The sequence below is a fragment of the Gouania willdenowi genome, chromosome 11 (assembly GCF_900634775.1).
Source record: "Gouania willdenowi chromosome 11, fGouWil2.1, whole genome shotgun sequence".
Lineage (NCBI taxonomy): Eukaryota > Metazoa > Chordata > Actinopteri > Blenniiformes > Gobiesocidae > Gouania > Gouania willdenowi.
This window is the reverse complement of record NC_041054.1, coordinates 8,766,324-8,791,821: the sequence shown is the minus strand read 5'-3', so window position 1 is coordinate 8,791,821 and position 25,498 is coordinate 8,766,324. Positions and strand designations below refer to the sequence as shown.

Sequence of the window (25,498 nt, the reverse complement as noted above, 5' to 3'; positions counted from 1 at the left end):
TTATTTGGTTATTACGTTTCAAAATGTTTATTTTCATTTTATTTTGAAATCACCGTGGAATCAATGCGGGTTACACCGGACGGAGGGTTAGACCGGAGAGGGGGGTGGGCTGTCTGAGCAGCCGCATTCACACTGATATACTAGCAAAGCTCTCAAGTCTCATGCATTGGGTGTGAGACACACGCATTTCAACCTGATGTGAGTCACTGAGTGTGTGGTGTGTCCATGTGCGCGGCTAAAGCGCATGGAGGAGTAGCGAGACACACACACCCTGTTTCCTCTGGAAGTGTGAGCCACACACATGATTTATAGATGAACTTATTCTCAGTCTGCTTGCTAAATTACATCTGTTTGTATATTAATTACTAACCTTGGATGATAAGCACCCCTGCACTAAGAAATGTTAAATGCTAAATAAATACTTTTATTTGTCCTAATGCATGTGTCTTTTATCAGATTCTAACTAAACCCATAGAATTAAACCAGGCAAATCACACACTGTTTTACTTTGCACTTGAACACATACCCCTTAATACCACTACAGAGTACAGCGTATGTACACCTCTTTGTACATCCAACCTTCAAACACATACTCATTTGGCCATAATTGACAACTCTACTTAAGCTCTTCCCACTGTATGAATACATACTTCCGATGGGCACTGTACTAGTTTATCTAAAATGCTGAAGGAAAGTCAAATTCATTAACATCCCCCATGTGAAACTGCATAATATCATAATGTATGATGGTGTATTTGCAGGTGTACATCAGTCAGATTCTGGTGGCTTCCGCACTGGGAGCTGTGGTGAAGGCTGTTGGAAGTGTCCGTGTCATTCCCATGGTGGCCTCTGGGGGCTCCCTGCTTGGCTTTTTCACAGCTTTATTTCTGGTCATTTATCCCACTCCAAACAACGGGTGAGAAAACCACCCACCTGCCCGTGTGATTACAATTAGACTGAGTGAAATCACCTGATAATGATACCAGGGTTGGGGTCAATTATAATTGTAATTGCGTAATTATATTTGAAAAATATACATTTCTGTTGTAATCATAATTGGATTGCGTTTAGATAATTGACCTTGGAACTGTAATTGACATGGACATTCTATAAAAACTAGCAATTACAATTTAATCAAGCACAGCTGATTTAAGACATGAGTCAAAACTGACCCGTTATCATAAGAGATGCAAACAGAAAGCTAACACAAGAGGACGGTTTAAGTTTTATGGGTTTATTTTTATTAAAGGCTCATTAATTGTGATTAATTGAATTTGAAATGTAGTAATTTAGAACGTAAATGTAATTGACTTACAAGGGAAAAATAATGGTAATTTTAATTGTAATTTTAACAGTTTGTGTGTGGAAATAAAAATAAATGTCTGAATTTAAAGCAATATAAACATAAATACATACATTGTGTATATACTTATGTATGTGTATGTTTGGACAGATGAATGTATAGTGTATTACATGAGTTGTATAATTATATAGATATATTGTATATCAATGAATTACGTGTCATTTGGTAGTGTAGATAGGTGTATATTATAAGAAGATGAGTGTATAGAAATAAAGTATAATACTAGATATTACAAGGTGTAGGATCATATAAGTTTATACTGTTTTGTATATATTTTGTAACCATTTATGAAATAATAATAATAATAATTAAAAATAATGCATCAATTTTATGTAGTGCTTTTTTTTGGGACTCAAAGCCACTTTACAGAATACAGAGAAATAAAGAAATAAAAAAATAACAATAAAAGTAAAAGAAAGGTTAATAAAAAGCAAATATTTGCTTTGTTTGATTTGTTATTATTATTATTCAGATTTTCTCATTGTGGTAAATACACTGCTGTTGTGTTTGTGTTCGAAATAAAAGTGAAATCAAAATAAAAAAAAATCCGGTCACTAATCATAATTGAGTTGTAATTGAACATGGATAATTGAAGACTTAATTGTAATTTGAAAAATCTAATTGACCCCAAACTTGATCGATACACACAGTGATAATAAGTTGTATTTGTGATTCTTAGGGAGGGGGATTCGTCCAAAACCAACGAGAAACGCACTTTGAAAAAGGTGGAAGATCCCAACAGAGCTGAAGGAGCTGCTGCCACGCGGATAGAGAAACCAAGCTTCTTAAAACTGGACAAAGACGGCAAAGCCAAGACCACCACCACCATCACATGCTGTCACGTGGAGAACGAATCCGCTCTGTGATTGGCTGACGTGGCTGAGGATGATTAACAGTGGTAGTGTTGGAGATGGCCGGGGGTTTGGTTTCTGTTCTCGTTTTGACGAATGCTGAAGGAATCCACCACAGGAAGAACCAATGGTGCTGCAGCATCAACAATGACTCACTGACATCTGAGGAACCTCCAGAACCTTGTGGGTAAAGGTTGGTTGTGTCTCCCAGTGCCTGTAGGAGGTGCTACTGAGCTGGACTCTTGTGCTAATTTTACAACAGGATCGGAAAAAAAAACGAGCGCTGTTGATGAACATTCGTCCTGCAGTCGTTAAAACAAAATCCTGAAAATGGTTCTTCCGTGCGTCACCTGACTTCCTACAGTGACCTTGTTCACCAAAATAACGCCGTTTTGACTCTCACAGCGCTCTGCGTCAGTAGCTTTAAGACTCAAGCGATGTTTGGAAGTTGGCGTTTGTGGGGCTGGAGCTTCACGTCTTCTTCCTGAAATGGGGGGGGGGATGATTCTGCAAGTGTTTTTCCACTTTTTACGTTGCTTTTGCATTTGATTAAGAGCTCAACAGCTCCGAGCATGAGCTAATTATCATTAGCGGGACTGTATTATATACAGTAAGTTACTGGAATGTAACAAAGCAATTCCAAAACCATGACTTGTGAATTCATTGTGGGCATTACTATCTAAAAATCTCACTCATGGAATCATGAAAGGATGAAAACGGCAAGGATTGGGTGAAAAAAGCCTGTTAGCTTTGGTTTAAATTGGTACAATCATTGTACCATGTTACAATGTCCAAAGCTTTTTACAGCATTAGAAAGTAAATGTTTGACTATATCTGTAAGACTCTTGGGAATTAGTTTGGTTTTCAAATGTTAAAGGTGGACTTTTAGTCAACACTTTGTTACATGTTGGCATTGTAATGATGAGGCTGGCGTTTCTGCCTTTTTAAACAGCCGCACATGATGTCTGACAACCCTCGGAAACATTCACCATGATGATTGTAACGCAACTTGTCTTCAAATTTGTATTTATTCAGCGTGGTTTAAGATCTCATACTTTTCGAATGTTTCCCCAAGTCAACGATGCTGGGAAGTTTCAAACTTGAACGCAAGGATTTTTTAGCGTGTTTTCAAACACGCTTTGTGTCGCTGCCTTCTGTTGTCGTCGTCGTCACTCAGTGAGCTGGAGATGGAACTGTGTGATGTTTGCACGGGTAAAGCAGGGTTGGTTTTTGCCGCGAAAACCTTTGTAAAAATAGGTTTTCGTCGGCGAATGTGGGTCAGTTTTTTCCGGCTAGAATGGAAGCGTGTGGGAGTTGGTTTACAACTGAAAAGTTTATTTTGAGTGTGTAAAACATTTACGGTAGTCGAGGGGTTTTTTCAATTATCGGGATTGTTTCGAGGAGATTTCGCTCACTGGTGGTGATGTGCTTTGTTTTTTTTCTCTCACTCAACCTTGAGTGAAGTTTGGTGCAGAGCTAAAAAAAAAAAAAAAAAAAAAGATTGGGATTCCTTACACACGTTCAGGTACATTTTAGTCAGTGTTCAAGCAAAATCGGGGAATGTCGACGGAGGTTCACGACTCGCGCAATAAAATAAAGCATTCACATTTATAATATAAATGCATTTATATGACTTCACTTTAAAAAAGCGAAAATATGAACAGTAAATGTTCAAAAAGAACTTTGGTTTTTAGTGAGGTTTGCATGAAACAACAGCATTTATGCATGTGTGAAACACCAAAGTATTAGAAGTGCAAACCACTCATAGTTCAAGGTTGTGTTTGAGTGTTTTTATTCAAAACCAATCGTGTAAAAATGAAAAAAGGAGATAGTGACCTCGAAGTAAGCCGGAGAGGTTTCGTCTTTTAACACAACACAGAAGATGAAAAAGCGTTGGTCGTGTCAAAGAGTTCCTCGTTTAAAGGTGTGGACGGTAAACTCCACGCCGTGAATACTTGAAGAGCAAAAGTCTCTGATGTGTTTTTTTTTTTTTTATTATTATTATTTTAACGTCCCTGGCCTTCTTACGGAATGTTCCAACAGCACGGCTGCTTGCACGGCCTGCTGGGAAATTGAGTTCTTAATCTTTTTCTTTTTTTGATTCCATCTTGGTGACTTAATTTGTTTTGTTTTTTTTTAAGAAATGAGTCGATGAATGTGAGTTTTTTTCAGCTTCTTCTTTTTTTTTTGTTTTGTTTTAAAGTTGGATAAGCCAGGGTGGGGAAGGGTCCTCCTAATGTTTGCACAGAATTTGCACATAAGTAGAAAAAAAAACAGTAGAAATATGTTACAGAAAAAAAAACTGTTGATATTTATTTTATTTTATTTTTTTAGCTTTCTTGTCTTTTAATGACATGTTTCACTTGGTTTTTCCCCAAAAAAAGGTAAATCAAAGCTGTTTTATTTGCTGTTGAACTGGAAAGTTCAAAGGTCATCTCAGTTTTTTTTTAAGGTTTTTGGGATATGTGTCTCTGTTCTTTACAATCACCTGGTTTAAACCAGACGTTACTGTCCAGTCTTGTGTTCTGGTCTCTTCTATTTTTAGGCATGTGTTAAATCCTCAGGACGAAGCCACACGTCAGTGCTTCTTCTTGTTCTTCTTCTTTTTCTTCTTCTTCGCTGGTTGCCAGGTTTGCCTCCACAGTCCTGTTCACTGAATGAATGTGGAGACGTGATACTGTCCGAGCTCTGCCTCTAATAAACTGTGTGCGTTTCTGCGGGTGGAAGCTTAAGAGATGCTGAATACTTTTGATTTTCATAGAGATTAAAACAAGAGAAATATTTAAAGAATGGGAATAAAGATATATATACGCAGTATACTATTTTATTCTACGCCTTCTGGAAGTGAGATGTACATATACATAATATTTCTCTTTTAGTTTTTTCTTTTTTGCTGCTATGGAAAGATGATTATTTTTGTTAGTTTTCTTTTCTATCTAAAGTCTGTATATATATATCTATATATATCTCTGTTCTGTAAATATGCTTGAGCCTAAATAGGTAGGACTCTGGATGAACACTGTATGGAACTTACCTTTGAAATCTGTGCAGAAGTAAAAAGCAACGATGAATGCTCTCGTTGGTCGACTTATTTCTTCCCTCTACGATTTTATTATATTAAAAAAAAAGTGTCTTCAATCAATCAAATATTTTCAATGAAATCATTCTTCACTTCAATCAAAAAAAAAACCTTTTCAATCAAGGAAGAAAGTTGAAAAAAAATTTCATTTTAACACTTTTTTTTGATTGAAAAATGTTTTATTTTTATTTTTATTGAAGTCATCCTTTTGCTAAATGAGCCATAGTATGGATAGGACATTTGTGTTTTTATTATTCAATTCCCATAAATTATAGTTTCAGAAAAAGAAAAAAAAGGTCCAAATGTAAATAAAAATTTCACACCCAAATAAAAAAAACAAAACAATTTGAACACTTTATTTTCTTTGACTGAAAATGTTTTTTTATTTTTATTTTATTATTTTTAAGTGAGTTTTTTGATTAAAGCTATCTTGTTCCATATTATGGGTAGGACGTATGTGTCTGTAGTATTCAATCCCAAAAAATATAGCTTTAATCAAAAAAAAAAAAAAACAACTTTAATAAAAGACAACTTTCAATCAAAAAAAGTTGCATTTGAATGCTTTAAAAAAAAAATAAATAAAATTTCTTAATTCAAGTAGTTTTTTTTTTTTATTACAGTAACTTTTTTAACAAAGCAACTTTTTTTTGATTGAATAATAAATTCAAAAATGTGCCTCCATAGTTACAGGGCGAACACACTTTGGGGAAGTTTTATTCACTGTGCCTTTACGAATAACTGTTTTGTGCTGCCTGCTGCCACCTATGGACATGAATAAGTATTGCATTTCTTTTTCCAAACCTAGCATCCAGTGATGCTAATGTTGTTTTTCTGTTGCTTGTGTTTATACCAACAATTTAAAAACAATTGATGATAACTGCTTATGTCGGTCTCTTAGAAGAAGCAGGTTTCTAAGGAGAACAATTTAATATTAAGTAGTGTACAAGATGCTCATATAGCACCCAATGAAAACCCCTTGAAATGCTGAAACATTAAATAAAATGTGACTTTCAGTTAGAAAAGCTTAACCTGCTGTTGTGCAGAGATACAGCTGCTTTGACCTTTATTCCAGTTACTAAATAAATCCTCCCGACTCAGCATTTCTAAAGCAGCCGACCACATCTCTCAGCAGTCTGAACACACAAAGCGCATTTCCTTTGCTTTAAGTTCAAAATGCTGAAAGAGTGGAAATGGCAAAACTCCATTCTTGCAGAATCGGACTCGAGGTCACAAACTGGACTTTTTGAAAATCAAAATTCCAGAGTGGGAACAAGAAACGCCTGAACATCTAACAAAATTCCCAAATTTAACATTCAATATACGTTAAATAAGCAGTTATTTTGCACTCTAGTTGGTTTCATATCAGGGAAAAACTCACCTAAAAGTGACATTTCAGGCAGTTTGAGAATTAGGTTTTCCCTCAGCAACCACATGGGGGCGCTCACACTTTGACAATGTCAGTTTTCTTTCTTTCCTTTTATTTCAAAAATATATCAACAATGATGCAAGCAAGTATACATGTGTTAAGAAAACTCAAATGGTCAGAACGGACAAAGATTTTCTTGTAAGATGCACATAAATTGGAAAGAGAAAAAAACAACAGATGAGTTAAATAATAATAATAAATTAAAAAAATCCATGAACCTTAGATCATAAATGGTATTTTGAACTTTAACAGCATGTTTAGATTCTATGAAGCTAATTGAAAAGGGGGAAAAAAGGACAAAAGTAAGGAATAATGATTTGGTTTTTATGGGTCACTGAAGTGAATCTAATAAGTCTTTTTCATCAAATGTTGCCATTGTTGCTAAGTGTCCCTTTCTCTACTCTCTCAGCTAAAAAGCACCAAACTAACACTTCAGTTTATTGTATTAAAGTTGTCATGGTAACATCAATTGATTTATCTGTTGAATTACAGATCCAGCACAGCACAGCACAGGCAGTAATAGGTGAATTTATGATGTTGGAATTTATGGAGTCATGTAGAACATGGTGTGACTGTAAGCTAGTGGGATCTGGAGGTTTACATAACCACTGCTCAAATGCTCAGTGTCTTTGACATGAAACAGATTTCAGAGTTTCCTGTTTCTGGCTCTATGAGGAGTTCTGAAAGACTTTCACAATGTGTTCAGGTAAGAATCAGTCATGTTTAATGCATTTCTTTGTCTGGTTTTTATCTGTGAAACAATTGGAAAATACAAAAAGAAGACTTGACCTAATGACCTGCACATTCAGCTAATAACTTAGCATCCTCTCACTGCTGATATCAGTGCACCCTTAAAATAATGATAATAATGGTAATAACCACATATAAAAAAGCAAAATGTACTCTCTCACTTACACTTACAGAGACAGGGAACAGTGAGTTTAGGATGGGTCTGTTTAGTAAGAAAAAGAACTAATATTTTCCTTAAAGACTTTATTTAATAGACTATTCCGACATTTCACTTCACTTGTATTCTTTCTGAAAATATCGTGTTGTATCATTATCGTGAGCCTATTATCGTATATCGCATCAGATATTAGATACATTGAACTCAGCGTATCGTCCTATTTGTATTGGATATGTTTCCCTAACCCAGCAAGAGCCAGACTGATGTGTAGCCCCTCCCACTAACTCGAGTTCTCCACCTGGATCTGGGTCTGTGTCTGGCGAATCCTTTTGGAACATGAACGGAATGCTTGAAGCTGATTGGACGAAGCACCTGTCCACCATGATTTGCTTCAGCCAATCACACGGTAACAAACGATGATGAGACGCTGCTGCTATAACAACAACAACAAGGCTCCGCTCGTGAAAACTTTCTTATGGGATAATAATGCTGCGGTCAGTATGTTGTTTAGTGACTTTTGCCGTTTTTGCAACACGAGTATGCGAGTGAAGGGCACGTTAACCATCCTCCTGCATCCGGATTAATTTTGAAATTAGTATAACCTTTGATTTTAAAATAAAAATGTGTATACACATATACTAAGAGGAATTTTTAAATAGAATAGGTTTTTTGACAGTAAAGACGTCCTGTTGTCCGTGCCTTACATTTAGTCCTAACCTCACTAGATCCCTCCACCTCACCAAAAAAATGCCAACATAGCTCCAAAGGTGTCATCATTTAGCAAACAACAATTAATGGCAACCTTCATTTCACCTTATTCTAGCTAATAACAGCTAATGACGGCGTAATGTTGGTCTTATTTATAAAACTAAAATTCATCCTTTAGCTTGCAGATAAATATCAACTCTTGTTCTTTAAACTGCTGCACTTCCCAGGGCTTTGAATCCTCAATATTCGGTATTTCTTTAGTTTTGACTATTATTCAAAGCCGTATTTATGTTGCCGGGATCTTCGAACAATCCCACAATGCAGCTGAAATGTCGGATGGCTTTATTCAAGTTTCAATGGTACACGTGGTTCAATAACATGTGAAGGGCGTCCAGCCCGGAACGTCATGTTTTTTGGAGCGAACCACACAGTTGTGCTGACTTTTTGATCCAGCACACTGCTTTCAAAGGGATGTGCATGTTTTTTTGATTGTGCTACACGTGGTTCAGTAACCTTGGAAAGGTGGAGTCCTGAGAGTGTAGTGTTTTGTTCTCTTTATGTTGAAGGCGACGGTTTGTCTTTTCAAACACGTTCATGTCTCTATGTCTGTGTTTATACCAGTTGGAGGGTTTCCTTCTGCTCTGAAGGCCGTGCCGGTGACGGTGAGTGTTGCCACGCTGTGAGCGATTGCCATCGCTGCACCACATCTACGAACTGGTTTCCTCTCTCCATCGACTCCACTTGTATGTCTTATCTCCCATTCGACCTCCCTCGCTCTGCTCCTCCTCCACCTGGCCCTCCACATCCTCCTAAAGCTGTCCGTTACAAAGCAGTACACCACGGGGTCCAGGCAGCTGTTCAGGCTGCTGAGAGTCACCGTGATGTGATAGGCCAGCACGTGTTCAGTGCCTCGCCCTAAAGCTGCCCCGGCAAACCTGACCCGCACGTAAACCAGCACCTGACGCAAGTGAAAAGGCGTGAAACAAACGGTGAAGACCACCAGCACTGCGGCGAGTAGCCTGATGGCACGAGTCCTCCTGGCTCTGCTCTGCTGAGGCATCAGGCCGTGATTGGTGGAGAGGAAACATGTGACTCGCAGAGTGAAGCCCACCACAGCCAGGAGCGGGAAGAGGAACTCCAGGATGGTGAGGTAGAAGTGAGCTGGGAGGAGCACGCAGGAGGAGCTGAAACCCAACGTCGTCGTCTGAGAAGAAAGATCTGAATGTTTATTAACTCTACATCATTCTGTTAAACTTAAAGACAGGGTTGGACTGGGATAAAAACTCAGCCCTGGCATTTTCTATCCAGACCAGTCCACGACATTATCAGAGGACGCCATGTTATTAAGTCAGGGATGCTCAACATGTGGCTCTTTGTGTCTATTTCCTTAGTATTCCTCCAAAAAACCTTAAAAGGGGAAACTTTTTAACCCCTTTTTTCCTATTTTCTTTGGCCATTTTGCAACTTCCTTTGTCCCATTTCAAAAAGTTTTGACACTTTTTTCAGACTTTAGCTATGTAAATACCAATAAATACCACTTGATTCCTTTTCCACCAACATTTTGCATCTTTTTGTTCCACATTTTGCCCATTTAAGCTACCCTTTGACTTTACACACCACTTGGTTCCTCTTTATTTGGCCACTCTTGACTGATTTTCGCTCACTTTTCACTATTTTCTTGCCATGTTTTTGTCATTTTTGGCCCCTTTTACCATGACTGCCTCCACTTGTGCCTCGTCAAAAGAAAATTAGCAGACCGAACCAGCCCACTTTGGGTCAACGGCCCACCGAGACAATGCCCAGTATGCCAGATGACCTGTGGGCTCTGCAATCTGTGGTGAGTAGGGTGGATTGAGAGAAGAGTGAATATATTGAGTAATGAGTAGCGAGTGAACATAGCATAGATTGTTCGTTGGAGATTTTATAGGATAGACTGGGTGTGTCTTAGTTGCTCCAGCGGCCCCGCCCATAATCAAGGCATGTTTTGAATTTCCCTCCTAGTGGCAGGTCAGGAGAAAGCAGAGGTTTAGTTACTCTTTAAGTTAGAAACCTCAGATCGATAAAAACATTTTCCACACCTGTGCGTGCATCTACTTTGTATTCTCACCTGGAAAGAGTATGTGACCACGATGGCAGTGACCCACACAATGGCACAGACACACCTGGCTGCTCCTGTAGTCCTCCATCGATGGAGCGTACTGGATGAATGAACCACAGCGAGGTACCGATCGATACAGATACTGACAGTGTCGTGGAGAGATGAGATGTTAGTTCAAAGAAACTCAAAACTACAACTGTATCATTAATCCCATGTATGGAGGCCATTCATGATACGTTTACCTGTGCCTGTTACCTGAAATACAGAATGGCGTATGAGCATTAATTTGATACTAACCATAGTTAAGTTGGTACTCAAATTTGGTTTACTAGTACTCAAGCACATTTTACTTGTAAAGCAAAATGTGTCACCTGTAGAGTAGGCCAACTATAATTAAGTCTTATTTGCTAATGAGGGGGCGGGGAAAAGGAAATTCAGACTTCCTATTACAATCAGTCAGAGTACTGTATTTGGTTATGATTCCTCCTACTTCATTTGCATTAGGTCTGCTAGTACTACAAGGGAATTATTTGGCTTTACATGTAGTGTACTAGTAATACTTTTTTCAGGGTTGCGGGGCCTAGAAATACTAGTACACAAAAATTTTGTTTTACTAGTAAAGTATTTTGCATACTATTGCACAAGTAGAACTCACTGGTAAAGTAAAATAGTCTACTAGTAGACAATTTTGTGTTACTAGTAGTAAAGCACATTTTAAAGGCACACTATGTAACTTTTGGCCATTGGGGCACTAGACCTGTAACTTGTAACGTCAAGCACCCCCTAGTGGCCTCAAGCACTGCAGCACTGTCACAAAAACCAACAATCAGTCAGTCGGGCCAGACTCCCTTGTCTTTTGGTTGTGTATGCAGACAGTAGTTGACCGGTAACTTTGGGATAAGGATTGGTTCCAAGGGCTGGGACGGTTGGGCTGGGGTGCAAAGCGGCGCTGGGCTAGCGGCGGGGAGAGGAGGGCCACTGATGCGGCGGTGACGCTCCCCCTCACTCCCTGTCCTTGTTGATGACCGAACCAGCCCACTTTGGGTCAATGCCCAGTATGCCAGATGACCTGTGGGCTCTGCAATCTGTGGTGAGCAGGTTGGATTGAGAGAAGAGTGAATATATTGAGTAATGAGTAGCTAGTGAACATAGCATAGATTGTTCATTGGAGATTTTATAAGATAGACTGGGTGTGTCTTAGATGCTCCAGCAGCCCCGCCCATAATCAAGGCATGTTTTGAATTTCCCTCCTAGTGGCAGGTCAGGAGAAAGCAGAGGTTTAGTTACTCTTTAAGTTGGAAACCTCAGTTCCATATTTTAGATACAGACATTTTCCACACCTGTGCGTGCATCTACTTGGTTTTCTCACCTGGAAAGAGTATGTCCTTGTTGATGACGTGGCATTCTCTCCTACTCCCTGGCCTTGCCAATGATGTGGCGCTTCCCACCTACTCCCTGGCCTTGTTGACAACGTGGCGCTCCCCACCTACTCCGTGGCCTTGCCAGCGACATGGTGCTCCCCACCTACTCTCTGGCCTTGCCAATGACATGGCGCTCCCCACCTACTCCGTGGCCTTGCCAACGACATGGTGCTCCCCACCTACTCTCTGGCCTTGCCAATGACATGGCGCTCCCCACCTACTCCCTGGCCTTGCCGCCGTCATCAGCCGGGGTCGGAACGAACGTGGGACGGGCGACCCGGCGTATACGAGGAGGTGTCCAGCACCGGGCGGAAGGCGGGTCGACGGAGGGGGCCGGATCTCGGCGGAGTCTATTTAGCCTCCTCAGAAGCAGTTTTAAATATTTTGCTGGCCTCGATCATGACCAAGTAGCAAATGAAATAGTAGCAAAAGCCTTAGCCCAATGAGTATATCCGAGCCTGTGGTCACATGACTGCCGTAAAGTGATACGTTCTCCAGGCATGCTCCAGGTCATATGACCTGGCCAAAGACGGTGCGTCTCTCAAAACTTACATAGGCGGTATTTCAAGAGGGAAGCCCCGTTCGGAGCATTGATACTGTCAAGTTCTGTATATTGGCCTGAAGAGTCATTTAAAATAACTCATATGGGTTAACTCTTTAGGTCAAAAAGTATGCGGTGTGCCTTTAAGTCGATTAGTACTACTAGTAAAACAAAAATGTCTACTGGTCAACGATTTTGCTTTAATAGTAAGGTCTACTCACGCACTTTAGTAATAATATTTCTATTTACTCGTACTACTAGTATTACTAGTACTCTCAAAATTTCACTAGTAGTACGAGTATAGCTAATGCAATTGAAGTAGGAGGGATTATAACCAAATCCAGCACTCTGATTGGCTTTTTTAGCATATAGTGCTTACGTGACACTTTTGACTTGGAAAGTGTACTTGCACATTTGTAAACCAAAATTGAGTATGCATACTCCAAACTTGAGAACTTAACTATGGTTGATATTAGTGATATCATATTTATGCTCAAGCATATTTCCATACCAGTGTAATCTGTGACAATGGCTGATTATAATCCTCATCAGACCATGACGAAGAGGATGGCTCAGCACTCACCTGGTCAGAAACAGGATGCTACAGTACATGTTGACAAAGTAGCTGAAGGTGTGAACATAGGAGCAGGCGATGCAGGTCCCTCTGCTGTGATACAAGGCGATGCGAGCTGGAAGCGACAGAGCCACCAGTAGGTCTGCCACAGCCAGGTTGATGGTGAAGACCAGGGAGGAGGAGGAGCAGGAGGAGGAGGAAGGGTGGGTGGAGGCTCCACAGAACACAAACAGAGCCAGACTGTTGAGGGCTACGCCAACCAGCAGCATCAGACAGTTGGACACCTGTAGACAGAGGAGGAACTCGTAGTTCAGGAGCTGCATTGGAACAACTTATATATAGGACAAAGTTTTTATTAATTAGAGCAGATAGGTAACTTTTGTTACAGTGGGGGCCAAAAAAAATGTGATTGATCTCTGGGGTACAGTATCAACATTTATATCAGCTTTTAGAATAATGACCATGCAATCTGAGCATTAATACAGGAAAGAACATAGAGTTTGTTTTGTCTTTTTGTTGTTGCTTTATTAATTTTTTGAGTCCTTGTGAGTATTTTTGCTGTCATTTTCTGAGTTTTTGGAGTTATGTCGGTCTATTTTTTCTTGTATAGTTGTCTGTATTTTTCTCATCTTGTGTATTTTTGAAGTAATTTATTTTGTATTTTTGTTGTGTATTTTTTGAGAATTTTTTTGTGTATTTTTTGAGTAATGTACATTTTGTTGCCTTCGTATATTTTTATTGTCTTTTTGTGTATGTCTTTTGTAATTTTGTATGTTTTTTGGAGTGATTTTGTGTATTTTTGTTGTTTTTTGTAATTTTGTGGTGTTTCTGGAATGTTTTTTTTTTGTGCTATTTTTGGAGTAATGTTGTGTTCTTGATGTATTTTTGTATATTTTGTTGTCCTTCTGTATATTTTTATTGTCTTTTTGTGTATTTCTGTTGATTTTGTGTATTTTTTGTAATTTTGTGGCAGTTTTGGAGTCATTTTGTGACTTTGGGGGCCGCACAAAATCACAGGCAGCAGACTAATATATAAAAAAGGCTAATTGTCCACTCACAATAGATGATATAGTTATTATCCATCCATCTATTACTAATACAGTAGCCTAATCCAGCTTATACAGGTCATCGCCAACATGTAAAAGCAACATTCAAAGTGCCATAACTTTATGATGGTTTTTTCTCTCACCATCAGACAAACCCATACAGTGTAGAAATCATGGTAGAACTGCACATCGAGGTGGGCTATTCGGTGCAGGTATGGTGTTCCCCACCGTTGGTCCCAGCTGCTACAGTTGGTCAGGTATGGAGCAAAGAGTGGGAGGAAGGGCTCTTCAGTGGGACTGGAGTTAGTGCTGGTGGTAAGGCCCTTCATTGTTTGGTTTACCTAAAAGACAAGTTTTTATATTAGTAATTTTACTTCTGTAAAAATCCTACTTAATGGGATTAAAATCATGTAAGCACAAATTTTGCGATTACTTTTTATCTGTGGTAGAAAATGGAAATAACTGCATTTTGATTCCTAATGTATGGCCATGGGCTAAACCTGCGTTCTTAACACTAACCAATTAAGTTCACTGATATCTCAATCACTTCCTTCTTTGCAACAATACTGTTTAATGTGTTTTCAAATCCGAATAAGGCAAAATGTCTCAATGTGTGGATGAAATCAACAATAACTGACAAGTTAACATACAAGGAAATATGTCAATTGAATAGAATCATATCATCTGCATATAGAAAATGAGTGTGGTGTTAATCAAACTGGGAATATTTGGTGTGATTATGAAAAAAAAAAAAAAAAACAGAGTCACAAGCCTCTGTTTGCTTTGGGTTTCACTTCTTTTTACATTACTTTTCTGTACCTTCTTGTAACAATTATGTATTTTGTGCAACATTACAGATTTCTATAAATCTAGCTTGAATCAAATCCACAGTAATGTTGACTGGTGCATTTTAATTGAGTCCAGTCTTCACAGGCATCTATGTTGTCATGTTTAATGTACGAATGTGATATCATCAAAGCCCAGTACATGAACTTGTGTTTTAAACAGTACAGCCCTAATATGTGGCAGCTATTTAACTCATTAAGGGCCTATTTCCCTTAAAGTGGTCCATGTTTAATGTTTCACAGGGATCCTAAAATAGATTTGGTAAAAGGTGTTTTATGGATGTGGAGCTACATGACATTGTGTAAAGGAAGGCTTGATGGACACACTGCAAAGCATCATGGGATTCTTTGAACTTTTTAACATGTTAGTTAACACAAAACCCATTCACGAGTTTTCCTTGAACTGTAGATTTGAAAAATATGTATATTTTAAAAGAGGTTCATAATTTGTTCACTTGTTGTGTAGAAAACCCGATGGCGGGTAAATATGTGATTTGCAAACACAAAACGTCATTCACAAACTAATGTCTTTGTTTTGCAAATATGAAACATACCTATCAAACAGATACAGCCTGTTTCACACACAAAGAAACATGTCGTCAACTCCTGTACAAACGAAAAATATTTCAAGTACATAAACAAAAAGTTAATAAATAATACAAAACAGGGCATGTGTGTGATTCTGACGGAATTTGTGTGGATCTGCAAGGTGAAAAATCACACGGGAAAAAACACCTCACATCAACAAAAAACTGTTGGATAACATGACACATACATGCCAGTAAACTTTTAAAGAAATGTCCTTTTTTTTTTTTTTGTGCTTGAAAGATTTTAGTTTCTAGTTCAAGAGATGTTTTTTTTTCTACCTGCGAAACAGGCTGTATTTGTTTGATGGGTACATTTCTTATTGGCAAAACAAAACGCATTAGTTTGTGAATTATGTTTTATATTTGCAAGCCTCTCCAAGTTTTTTTATTAAGAATTTTTGCACATGAGTAAAACATGTTTTGTGTGTTTATGAGGTTTTGGCATCATTTTAACTCCCTTTAAGACATTATAGGATTCCAGTATCACAGTGTAGGAAATACACGTATTAATTGCTGATTGTCATTGTTCACCATATGCAAGACTGTCTTTTAGTTTACTCTGAAAATGAAGCAAAGATTAATTATTAAAAGATTAAAACAGAGATTATAATTTGGTGTAAATATTTAAGCGAAACACTTTAGCTAATATGTACTTTATGTTTAATATTTTCTTTTCAGTTCAATGCAACCATGCACACACATATTTAATGTGTGCATTGTTTTACATATAGTTAAAAAGTCAACATGAGCTTTGCCAGCTGTGGTTGATTCTTATTTAAGATATTGAAACGTACGCAGTAGGAGGTGGAGATAAAGACTAAACTGCTTTTTAATGATAATATTGTGAATTTAGAACGTGTGAGTTACGTACCTGATGAAGGCAGAAAAGACGTAAAGAAGACAACCTGTAGTCAATAAAGATGGAACTTCCTAAAAGTTTGAGTCGGAGTGAATTAACTCATGTCCTCTGGGTCACTTCTGTTAAAGTAAGGGAGGCAGTGAGAACTTAAGGCAGGACGTGGATTCAAACGTCTCCTCCTACTTTCCTCCATTAGTTTCATCTTTATTCTCATCTTCATCCAAACTGATCCTCTGTGGTAATGTTTTTCACCATTGTTTATTAATTTATCGAAAATACTTTTGACAAAACTTTGACCAAATATAGACCTCACACCATGGAAGATTCAATTACATTCTAAAGGGGAATCAGATCAATGATCAATATACTGATTCTGGATCAGTTTCAACAATCAAAAAATCACAATCTTTCATCCTAATTGACAGCATTTCATCACGATTTCACCAAATATTTGGGTGCCCACACATTTGGACCTACTGTACTGTATCATTATTAATGGGGATTTAAATGTATTTCTTCCAAGCCTTTAAAGTGTGAATGGTCATATTTCCATGATCAGGATCATTGATCTAGATTATAGATTTTAGATAACTACCAGTATCTGGCAGAGAGTATATTTGGTGTTTGGCGGTGGTTTGCGCTCTCTGAGTGCTCTTGCTTATCTCAATTTTCTCGTCATAGCAACGCTATTTTCTCCCTTTCTTCGTGATCACATTTTAGACTTAAGTTATTTCCTGGTTGAGAATGGTTCAGTAGATCACAAACTGGGATTATTGTCCAAAAATACAGATGTTTTTTGGTTGTTTGTGTAATATTTTTCTTTAAAGCACACGTGTCAAACTCAAAGAATCCGGCCTTTCAGAGCATCCGATTCGACCTGCAAGAGAAAGTGAAAATAACAGAGAAAACGTGAATTATTGTGTAAACTACCAATTTACATTTCACTTGTTAAGAGGATTCTAAATGTTTCAAAAACCCTGCAATTTATCTCACATTACTCCCGAATCTCCCCAAATTAAACAAAAATTGGTCAAAAAAATCTAAAATTTAGGGACATTTAAGTATCTGTCACTTATTGCTAAGATACTGTTGATACCTTTCATATTTCAGTTATAATTTATAAGTGGAAGTGCAAGCTTGGGTACATTAATGTTGACATTTTTCATTTTTCTTTCTTTCTTTCTTTTCTTCTTTAAAAACCATTCGAAAAATATATATTGCTGTTTCTTAGGTGGTCCAGCACTGAAACACTCCAAGGAACCATGCATACACTTTGTTTGTCTTTGTGTATATCCGACTCAATAAGACAAGAGAGGAGGAGGAGAAACATAAACTATGCCTGTAGATGTGTTTGCAAACCTGCCCGGCTGACGTAACTTCACCATAGCGTGGAGAACATTTGCACTAATGGAGAGAAAGACGGTACACATGTAGGAAAAAACAAATGAAGCAGAGCTGTTGAGGGACGTATGAAGTTATTTGGAGATAAAAGTGCACCTCTTAAAGCAGCCTCAGATAAACAGGCTGGATGGACTTGTTCCTGTCAAACAGTCAAACTGTTGTAGTGCAGAAGAAGAAGTGACCTGCTGCACACCAGTTAACTAGAACCTACCATCAGGTTTTTATAAATCTTAAGCAGGACATTTGGAATTTACAGGCTGCTTGAGACGATGTGTTTGAGTTGCCCGTTAAATGTTTGACTGAGTGTTCCTGCAGGGCCCATTCAAACATTCAAAACCTTTATTATATGTTTAATTTTGTTTAAAGTGCTGGGGTCGGAGAAGATTTACGTCCCTCCTAAATCTTCAGTTGTGTTGAAAGTTTTTATACACAATATTTAACACAAATGTGGTATTATTCCACCTTTAAGTCAATTAGAACCAACTTTTTACTTATTTTTCTTGACTTTTCCCTGAGAATTCCTTAAGAAAGAGGTGTTTGTTTAGGTCCTCGTCAAACGCGTCTGCCGTATTTTAACAATGACTGAGGCGAATATGCAGCCTTTGCTAATAAAGCTATCAAAACAAAGCTTTAATTTATCATTTCAAGCACTTTAAACCGCGCCACACAGGGTGCTAACTATAACTAACATATAATAAATTCATGAGCGAGTTACGTCAGTGTTCTCTGTGTGTTCTAACTTGATTTACTTCTGCAGACTGAAACAAGTTCCTACATTTGCCACCATTCCTTTCTGCTCTCGTCAGGTCAGAAAATGAATGGATGATGTATTATAGTGTTGTGGTTCATTTTAATTTCCATCCATCCATTTTCATACCCGCTTATTCCCATTTAACAGGGTCGCGGGGGTCTGCCGGTGCCAATCTCCGGCTCTCATAGGGCGCTGGGCGGGGGTACACCCTGGACAGGGCGCCAGTCCATCACTGGGCAACACAGACACAGACAACCATTCACTCTCTCATTCACTCCTATGGGCAATTTAGAGACTCCAATCAACCTTACAGTCATGTTTTTGGATTGTGGGAGGAAGCCCACACAGAAAGGACCCAAGTGTCCACCCCAGGGCTTGTGGGGCGGAAGTGCTAACCACTAAGCCACCGTGCGTCATTTTAATGTTGTTCAAACTGTGCATGTGTTAAACTGCACGCGTTGAATGTTCTATAGTAAACAAAGTTAAGATGGGAATACTGTCTACGATCATATGCATGTGAACAATCACACACATCAGTGACATGTACGCTGTGTTTATCACATAATGTATAATGTATATATTAATCGTTGAGAGATGTGCTCTCATTTTTTGCCCCAGTGTTTTTATTTCAGTTTGTTCTAATGAGGATCAATGAGGATTTTAGATGTTGTTGCAATCATTAGATAATTTACAGTTTCTCGTAGACCAGATATGGGCAACTGGCCACATGCGTGCGGCCCCCAAAGTAAATGTACAAAATGACAGAAAAATACACAAAACAAAAGTAAGAATATATTTAAAAAAATACAAAAAAAATGACAACATTGCAGGAAAATACAACAAAAGACAAGACGAGAGACATATTTCCCAGCTGTATCTGACAGTCTGTTTAAAGTCTGTAGAAATTATTACATATACGTATCGTACATCCCTAATTCTGATTTTTTCTTCAAGCTGAGAAGGAGCAATCTTGGTCTTTTTGTTGTGCCTCCAAGGTTTATAAAAAAAACACAAAGATTGGTCTTAAAAAATGTAAAAGATTACTGTGAAAACAGATGTTACTGATAAAAAGATGCTGGATCTGTTATTTGATCGTTACTCTTTTTTTTTTTTTTTTAGAAATAAATCAAAAGCAGCAAAAAGTGCAGTGTTTTGTGTCACGCATGTTATTGTTTGGCTGCTGAATTATTTTTTGATATAAAAGAACAAATGTAAAAATACGAACCTATTTATTTCAAATGTTAAAATACAGAAGAGGCAGATGCTTGTTTTGGTGATACACTGTTTCCCCACTGGGTGGCAGTAAAGCTTTCCTTCACCAATAATGAGCAGAGGAAGACTTCACGAAAACGAGATACATTTAAAAAAAAATAATAATAATTTAACATTTAAAAAAAAAAAAAAATACAAACTCTCGATGAGGATAATAAACTCCACTTTTAACATCCTCAGAAGCAAAAAATAAATAATAATAAAATAAATAAAAGTAAAAAGGGGGTACAATAAAGGAAAACAAAAGAGCTATAGAAATATATACATATGAATATGAATATAAAAATATTAATCGAAGTTTCTCCAAGGCGGAAAAAAACAAAACAGTTTGAAATCATTTGATAAATCCAGAAAAGGATGGCTTGTTTTTTTTCTCCATTTTGCACAATGAATATGATAGAATCCAAATTGTCCTTGTGGTAATATGTTATATTTCGAAGTTTGGAAGTTAATTTTAGTGAAATCCAATAATTCATATTTGACCAAAAAGATTGAGAGAAAGCTGGACACAGAAAAAAAAAAAGTTCTATAGTTTAATCTACATTTTACAGAAAGAGCATATATAACTCCACATTTCAATTTTTTTTTAAAATAATATGTATCCTGTGTCAAATTTCCTTAAAAAGGGAAACGATATACATGTCACTACCCAATCCTTTCACGGACCAGATCCTTTCAACGCATGCGCGCTACAACAGCAGGCTTTCAACCTTTTACATAGTACACGAACTATTTAAAAATAATTAGAAATGTATGATTTGATAGAATTCCGATTTATTTTGGTTTCTTATCTTATTTTCTGTTTGGTTTTTGGATGTCAATGTTGTATATTGTATTTTTATCTGTTTTTTTTTTTTTTTTTTTAAATAAACAAATAAAAACACCGCAAAACAGTCCTGTATTTAAATGTGTACTATTAAAAATATTTAACAAACGTCGTATGGTCAGTTTACGTTCAAATATATCGTCCCAGCAGCTCTGTCGTAAGAATTGCGAGTGAAGGAAGTGACGTAGTCTGCGCGCATGCTTTGAGGATCTGAAAGGATCCGGTCCATGAAAAGATTAGGCAAACAGATGAGTTGTTAGCATAGCAACCATATATCTATGTTAGCAACCGTGTGTCAAACTCTCGTAGCAACGCGTTTTCTGGACTCAAACAAACGAGCTCGGACTCTCCGTGACTCTGCTGAGCCGCAAACATGTTTAAAAACACGTTCCAAAGCGGATTTCTCTCCATTCTTTATAGCATTGGAAGTAAACCGCTCCAAATATGGGACAAGAAGGTAAGCAGAGACCGAAACTGTGGAACAGTGTCCACTTTAGCTCTTTTAGCTAGCTTAAAACTATGCTGCCTCCCTCAGCTTTTCCACATAATTATATCGATAAATTCACGTCTCGTGTTATGAGTGATGTCTCAACGAGCCTGAATAAATACTGTCTTGTATTTACAAGTTGTTTTGTGTGTGTGTGTGTATGTGTTATAAACGTCCCTGTATTAATAAATGGGGCTAATATGCAAGTTAATCTCTGTTATAATTATCATGCTAAGTGAGCTCGTGTGACGTTGTGCTGTAGCTAAGCTAATGTTAGCTAAAAATTACACACAGGTGACAGAAGAAGAAGAAAAATACACTGTAGCTAATTAATTAGATAAAAAAAATATACATGTTGGTCTCTTTAGACTTCAACATGTTTATAGACCTTGGTAACAAAAAGTGAAAACTTTGCAACCCCAGTTAAAATGTTTTATAATTATTATTGTTATTTACATTTTTTATTTCTATAAATATTTCGTTTGGATATGATGCAGTTATTGAAAATGAGTCCTAATTTCTGGTTAATTCCAATAAATCGTTTCTATGAACAATTTATATTTTTGAATATTTTATTTTATTTATTTATTTTTGAACGTGTAAAACATAAACAATACATATAATAATAATAATAATAATAATAATACTATTAAAATGAATGTCCCAAAACAAGGTAATTTCCAAAACAAGCCAAAAACACAAAGTAAGAGGATTTTAATAAAACATTTACACGTTTTCGAAAAGGAAGACGTCTGACTTATTTAATCATATCCCTCTTATAACTAATGAATTTATTTGTGAGCTACTTATATATATATATATATGCATGCATGCATACATTTATTAACAAACAATGTACATATATTGATATTGTATAACACCCATATATAAGTTATAATTACCTGTATACATATGAACACAGGCAATAATTGTATTATTAATAAAGGTGGAGACTTCAACTATATTGTACATATTGCCAAATTTCTATCCATTGCTGTACCCAACGTTTCACAGCTTAAATTCCAAACAAATTTTCTCCTAAAATCTTTGAGCTGTTGTTAAGCATTCGTCATCATTTCTCCACTGACTGTTAAACAAAGCTCTGGCACGCCACTTCAGATTGTTAGCAAACCTCAACCTATTTTGATTTATTTATTTTATTTTTCCTACAGGTGAGAAATGGTCACATCAAGAAAGTGACTGACAACGACATTCACTCTATGGTTCTGGAGGTGGAAGGAGCGAACGTAAGGTGGGTCCACAAAAACTGGATGAAAACTGAATGTTTGACCTGATGGTGGCGCTGTAGGAAAGATCATATCATCACCACCAATAGGGTTTAGTAAATTTGAGAAGTTTTGTATGAAAACTATTCATAACAGGTCAAGGTTTTATTATCAAGGGGTTATTTATGTATGTAAAAATCATTTTCTGGAGCCAAATATCCCAGGGGTCAGATTGACCCCAAGGCTAAAATGTGTTATATTTAAGAACAATAGGAGGGTTAACGAATCTCACTTCACCTTCGTTTCACCAACAGCACGACATACATCACGTGTCCCGCCGACCCGAAAAAGACCCTTGGAATAAAGCTTCCGTTCTTGGTTATGATCATAAAGAACCTGAAGAAATATTTTACATTTGAAGTTCAGGTAGGGAAGCAGGCGCGTCGTACATGGTGTTGATCCATCAGGGTTCTTCTTAACCAACCGTGTCTTTACTGAACACCAGGTGTTAGATGACAAAAATGTACGGCGGCGATTCCGTGCCAGTAATTATCAGAGCACGACGCGAGTGAAGCCGTTCATCTGTACGATGCCGATGAGGCTGGACGACGGATGGAACCAGATCCAGTTCAACCTGTCAGACTTCACCCGGCGGGCTTATGGGACCAATTACACAGAGACTCTACGAGTGCAGGTTGGTGCACTACTATTAGGGTTGGGGTCAATTACATCTTCAATTATCCGTGTTCAATTACACCTCAATCATGATTACGTTGACCCGCATTTTTTACAATTACAATTAAAATTACAATGATTATTTATCCCCAGAATTATGTTGATTACAATTAATCACAATTACTGAGCTTTTAAATGAATAAATAACCCTATAAAACTAAACCATCCTCCTGTGTTAGCTTTCTGCAGGGTTGGGGTCAATTACATTTTTCAGTTACAATTATGTTTTCAATCATCCATGTTCAATTACAATACAATTACAATCACAGTTACCTGCATTTTCCCCCAATTTCAATTCAATTACAATATTAATTTATCCTCAGCAAGACAATTACATTTTCAGTTACAATTAATTACAATTACTGAGCCTGAAATAAATAACCTAATAAAAGTTAACCTTCGTCTTGTGTTAGCTTTCTGTTAGCATCTCTTATGATAACGGGTCCTAAATCAGCTGTAAAATACACTAAAAAGAAATATTTATCATCTAATTTCTTTCCTATCTATTGGTTACGTTGTTTGGCTTCCTAATCAATATATAGGTTTTCATATTGTTTTTTTTTTAATGTTAAAATGTGGGAACGCTTGATATGAAACATTTTAATAATTGTTAACTACATATGTTTAGAACTGTACATTGAACTGTAACGTGGTTCCGTAGTTTTGCGTTAAATTATAAGTGAACATTTTTATAGAAGTTTCATGGAAATTACAATTACAAAGTGAATTATCTAAACTCAATTATGATTACAACAGCAACAGGTTTTTAAAATTACCATTACAAATATGAATACGCCATAATTGTAATTATTTATTAATTTTGCGATAACTATTATAATTGACCTCAACCCTGACTACTATAACACATTAGATGTAGTTTTTCTTCCTGCTGTTGCACATGACTGATGGGTTTCTCCATCAGATTCACGCAAACTGTCGCATTCGGAGGGTCTATTTCTCAGACCGGCTCTACTCAGAGGACGAGCTGCCAGCTGAGTTCAAACTCTACCTGCCAGTTCAGAACCAAAAGGCAAAGGTGAGTGTAGCATCAGCGTTCATGAACGAGCCGTTAACCTCCGTGTAACGCTTCTCTCTTTGCTGTTTGCAGTAAAAGCCTCTGGACCTTTTCTCCTGCTGTGACCCTAGAATTTAGTGATTATGGAGCTTCGAGTGCCGCTTTGTGTCTTTTTCTGCACAATAAAGTGTTTTGTATTGAAGAAACGTGACCTAACACATACTAGTACAGAGTATACCATTTCTAACACAGCCGTTGCTTTAACTCACTGAGTTGGAAATATCACAAATCGACTACGTCTGCCACCTGTGTGCAAGACGGCAGCTGTTAGCGTTTAAAGGCAGATTTTAAATGGCTGTCAAAAATTCAGTCATCAAGACAAAAATTCTAAATTGCAAAAAATGCACCTAGACAGCATGGAGATGTTGGTCATTGGTTTTTAACAATGATATATTAGCTTCATAAGTAGGAACACTTTTTGCTTCGACTCCAATTGTTTGCATGAGAGCGGAATTCAATCATGATGCTGCAAAAAAACATATTTTGTTCTTTAGATAAATAAATTCAGATGTTTTCCAAACGTCATCTACCACGCCTCCAAAACTGTCGTCATTGAATTAGAAAGTATATGTTTACAAAACCATCTACAGTCAAACATTTTGATGCACCGCTGGTTCAATCTTTGACAAAAAATAAAAAATCTGTGTGGATCGGAGAGTCTGAAGATGTGCTGTAGCAAGTTTGGTGTCAATTGAGCAAAATTTGTGGGAGGAGATACGTTTTAGTTTAAAAAAATACTGTAAATAATAATATTGCAATAGGTCTGAATGTACAAAGCTTTCTTGAGTGTTCAGGCTACATTTTGGTAAAAGTTGCAAATCTGTAGCGCACATGGTTGATTTAATGGTTTTAAATTTTAACTAATTGTGAACTTTAGAGCCTGGGTGCCCAAAGTGGGGTACGCAAATTGTCATGGGGGGTGGTACGTGAATGAAAATGAAAAACAATGACAACATTGGAAACTAGAATATGAATAGAGCAGTTAAATGTTAATGCTCGGCTAATGGTAATGCTAGGTTATTGTGATTGCTAGGTCAATGTTAATGTTAGGCTAATGCTATTGCTAGGCTAATTCTTTTTCTATGTTATGCCATTGCTAGGTCAACGCTATTTCTAGGTTAATGCAAATGCTAGGCTAATGATAATGTTATGTTAAAGCTAATACTAAGTCAATATTAATGCTAGGCTAATGCTATGCTAATGTTAATGATGATGCAAGGTTTATGCTAATGATAATGCTATGTTAAAGCTCATACTTGGTCATTAATGTTAGGTAAATGTTATTGCTATGTTAATGATGATGCTAGGTTAATGCTATAGCGAGGCTAACGCTAATGTTAGATGATACAAATGCTAATGATAAGCTAATGCAGTGCGACGCAGGCCAGCACCTGCATCCTCATTTGCATTTTCTTCAGGA

The 25,498-nt window shown here is 37.3% G+C and overlaps 3 protein-coding genes across 6 annotated transcripts in view; 2 read left to right on the top strand and 1 right to left on the bottom strand.

Moving 5' to 3' along the window:
• The window catches only part of slc45a4a (solute carrier family 45 member 4a), a 61,536-nt gene extending 56,251 nt beyond the window's left edge, over nt 1-5,285 (top strand). For all 4 annotated transcript variants that reach the window (XM_028461294.1, XM_028461295.1, XM_028461291.1 and 1 more), the window contains 2 exons: nt 762-916; nt 2,043-5,285. In XM_028461294.1, the coding sequence (XP_028317095.1) occupies nt 762-916; nt 2,043-2,229 (342 nt within the window). In that variant the 3' untranslated portion in view covers nt 2,230-5,285. The remainder of the gene's footprint in view (nt 1-761; nt 917-2,042) is intronic.
• Nucleotides 5,286-8,813: 3,528 nt separating this feature from the next.
• On the bottom strand, nt 8,814-16,462 carry LOC114472373 (G-protein coupled receptor 20-like). Its single transcript, XM_028461627.1, has 5 exons — nt 16,318-16,462; nt 14,158-14,355; nt 12,978-13,252; nt 10,442-10,574; nt 8,814-9,538 (listed from the first exon to the last, which is right to left on the bottom strand). The coding sequence occupies exons 2-5, from the start codon at nt 14,341-14,343 to the stop codon at nt 8,927-8,929; spliced, it is 1,206 nt and encodes a 401-aa protein (XP_028317428.1). The 5' UTR covers nt 14,344-14,355; nt 16,318-16,462; the 3' UTR covers nt 8,814-8,926.
• A 4,298-nt stretch (nt 16,463-20,760) lies between these two features.
• cfap20 (cilia and flagella associated protein 20) lies at nt 20,761-24,603 on the top strand. The gene is made up of 6 exons (XM_028460822.1): nt 20,761-21,012; nt 22,215-22,294; nt 22,583-22,694; nt 22,774-22,962; nt 23,926-24,039; nt 24,112-24,603. Exons 1-6 carry the CDS (start codon nt 20,929-20,931, stop codon nt 24,112-24,114), a joined length of 582 nt encoding a protein of 193 aa, XP_028316623.1. The 5' UTR covers nt 20,761-20,928; the 3' UTR covers nt 24,115-24,603.
• Nucleotides 24,604-25,498: the final 895 nt, after the last annotated feature.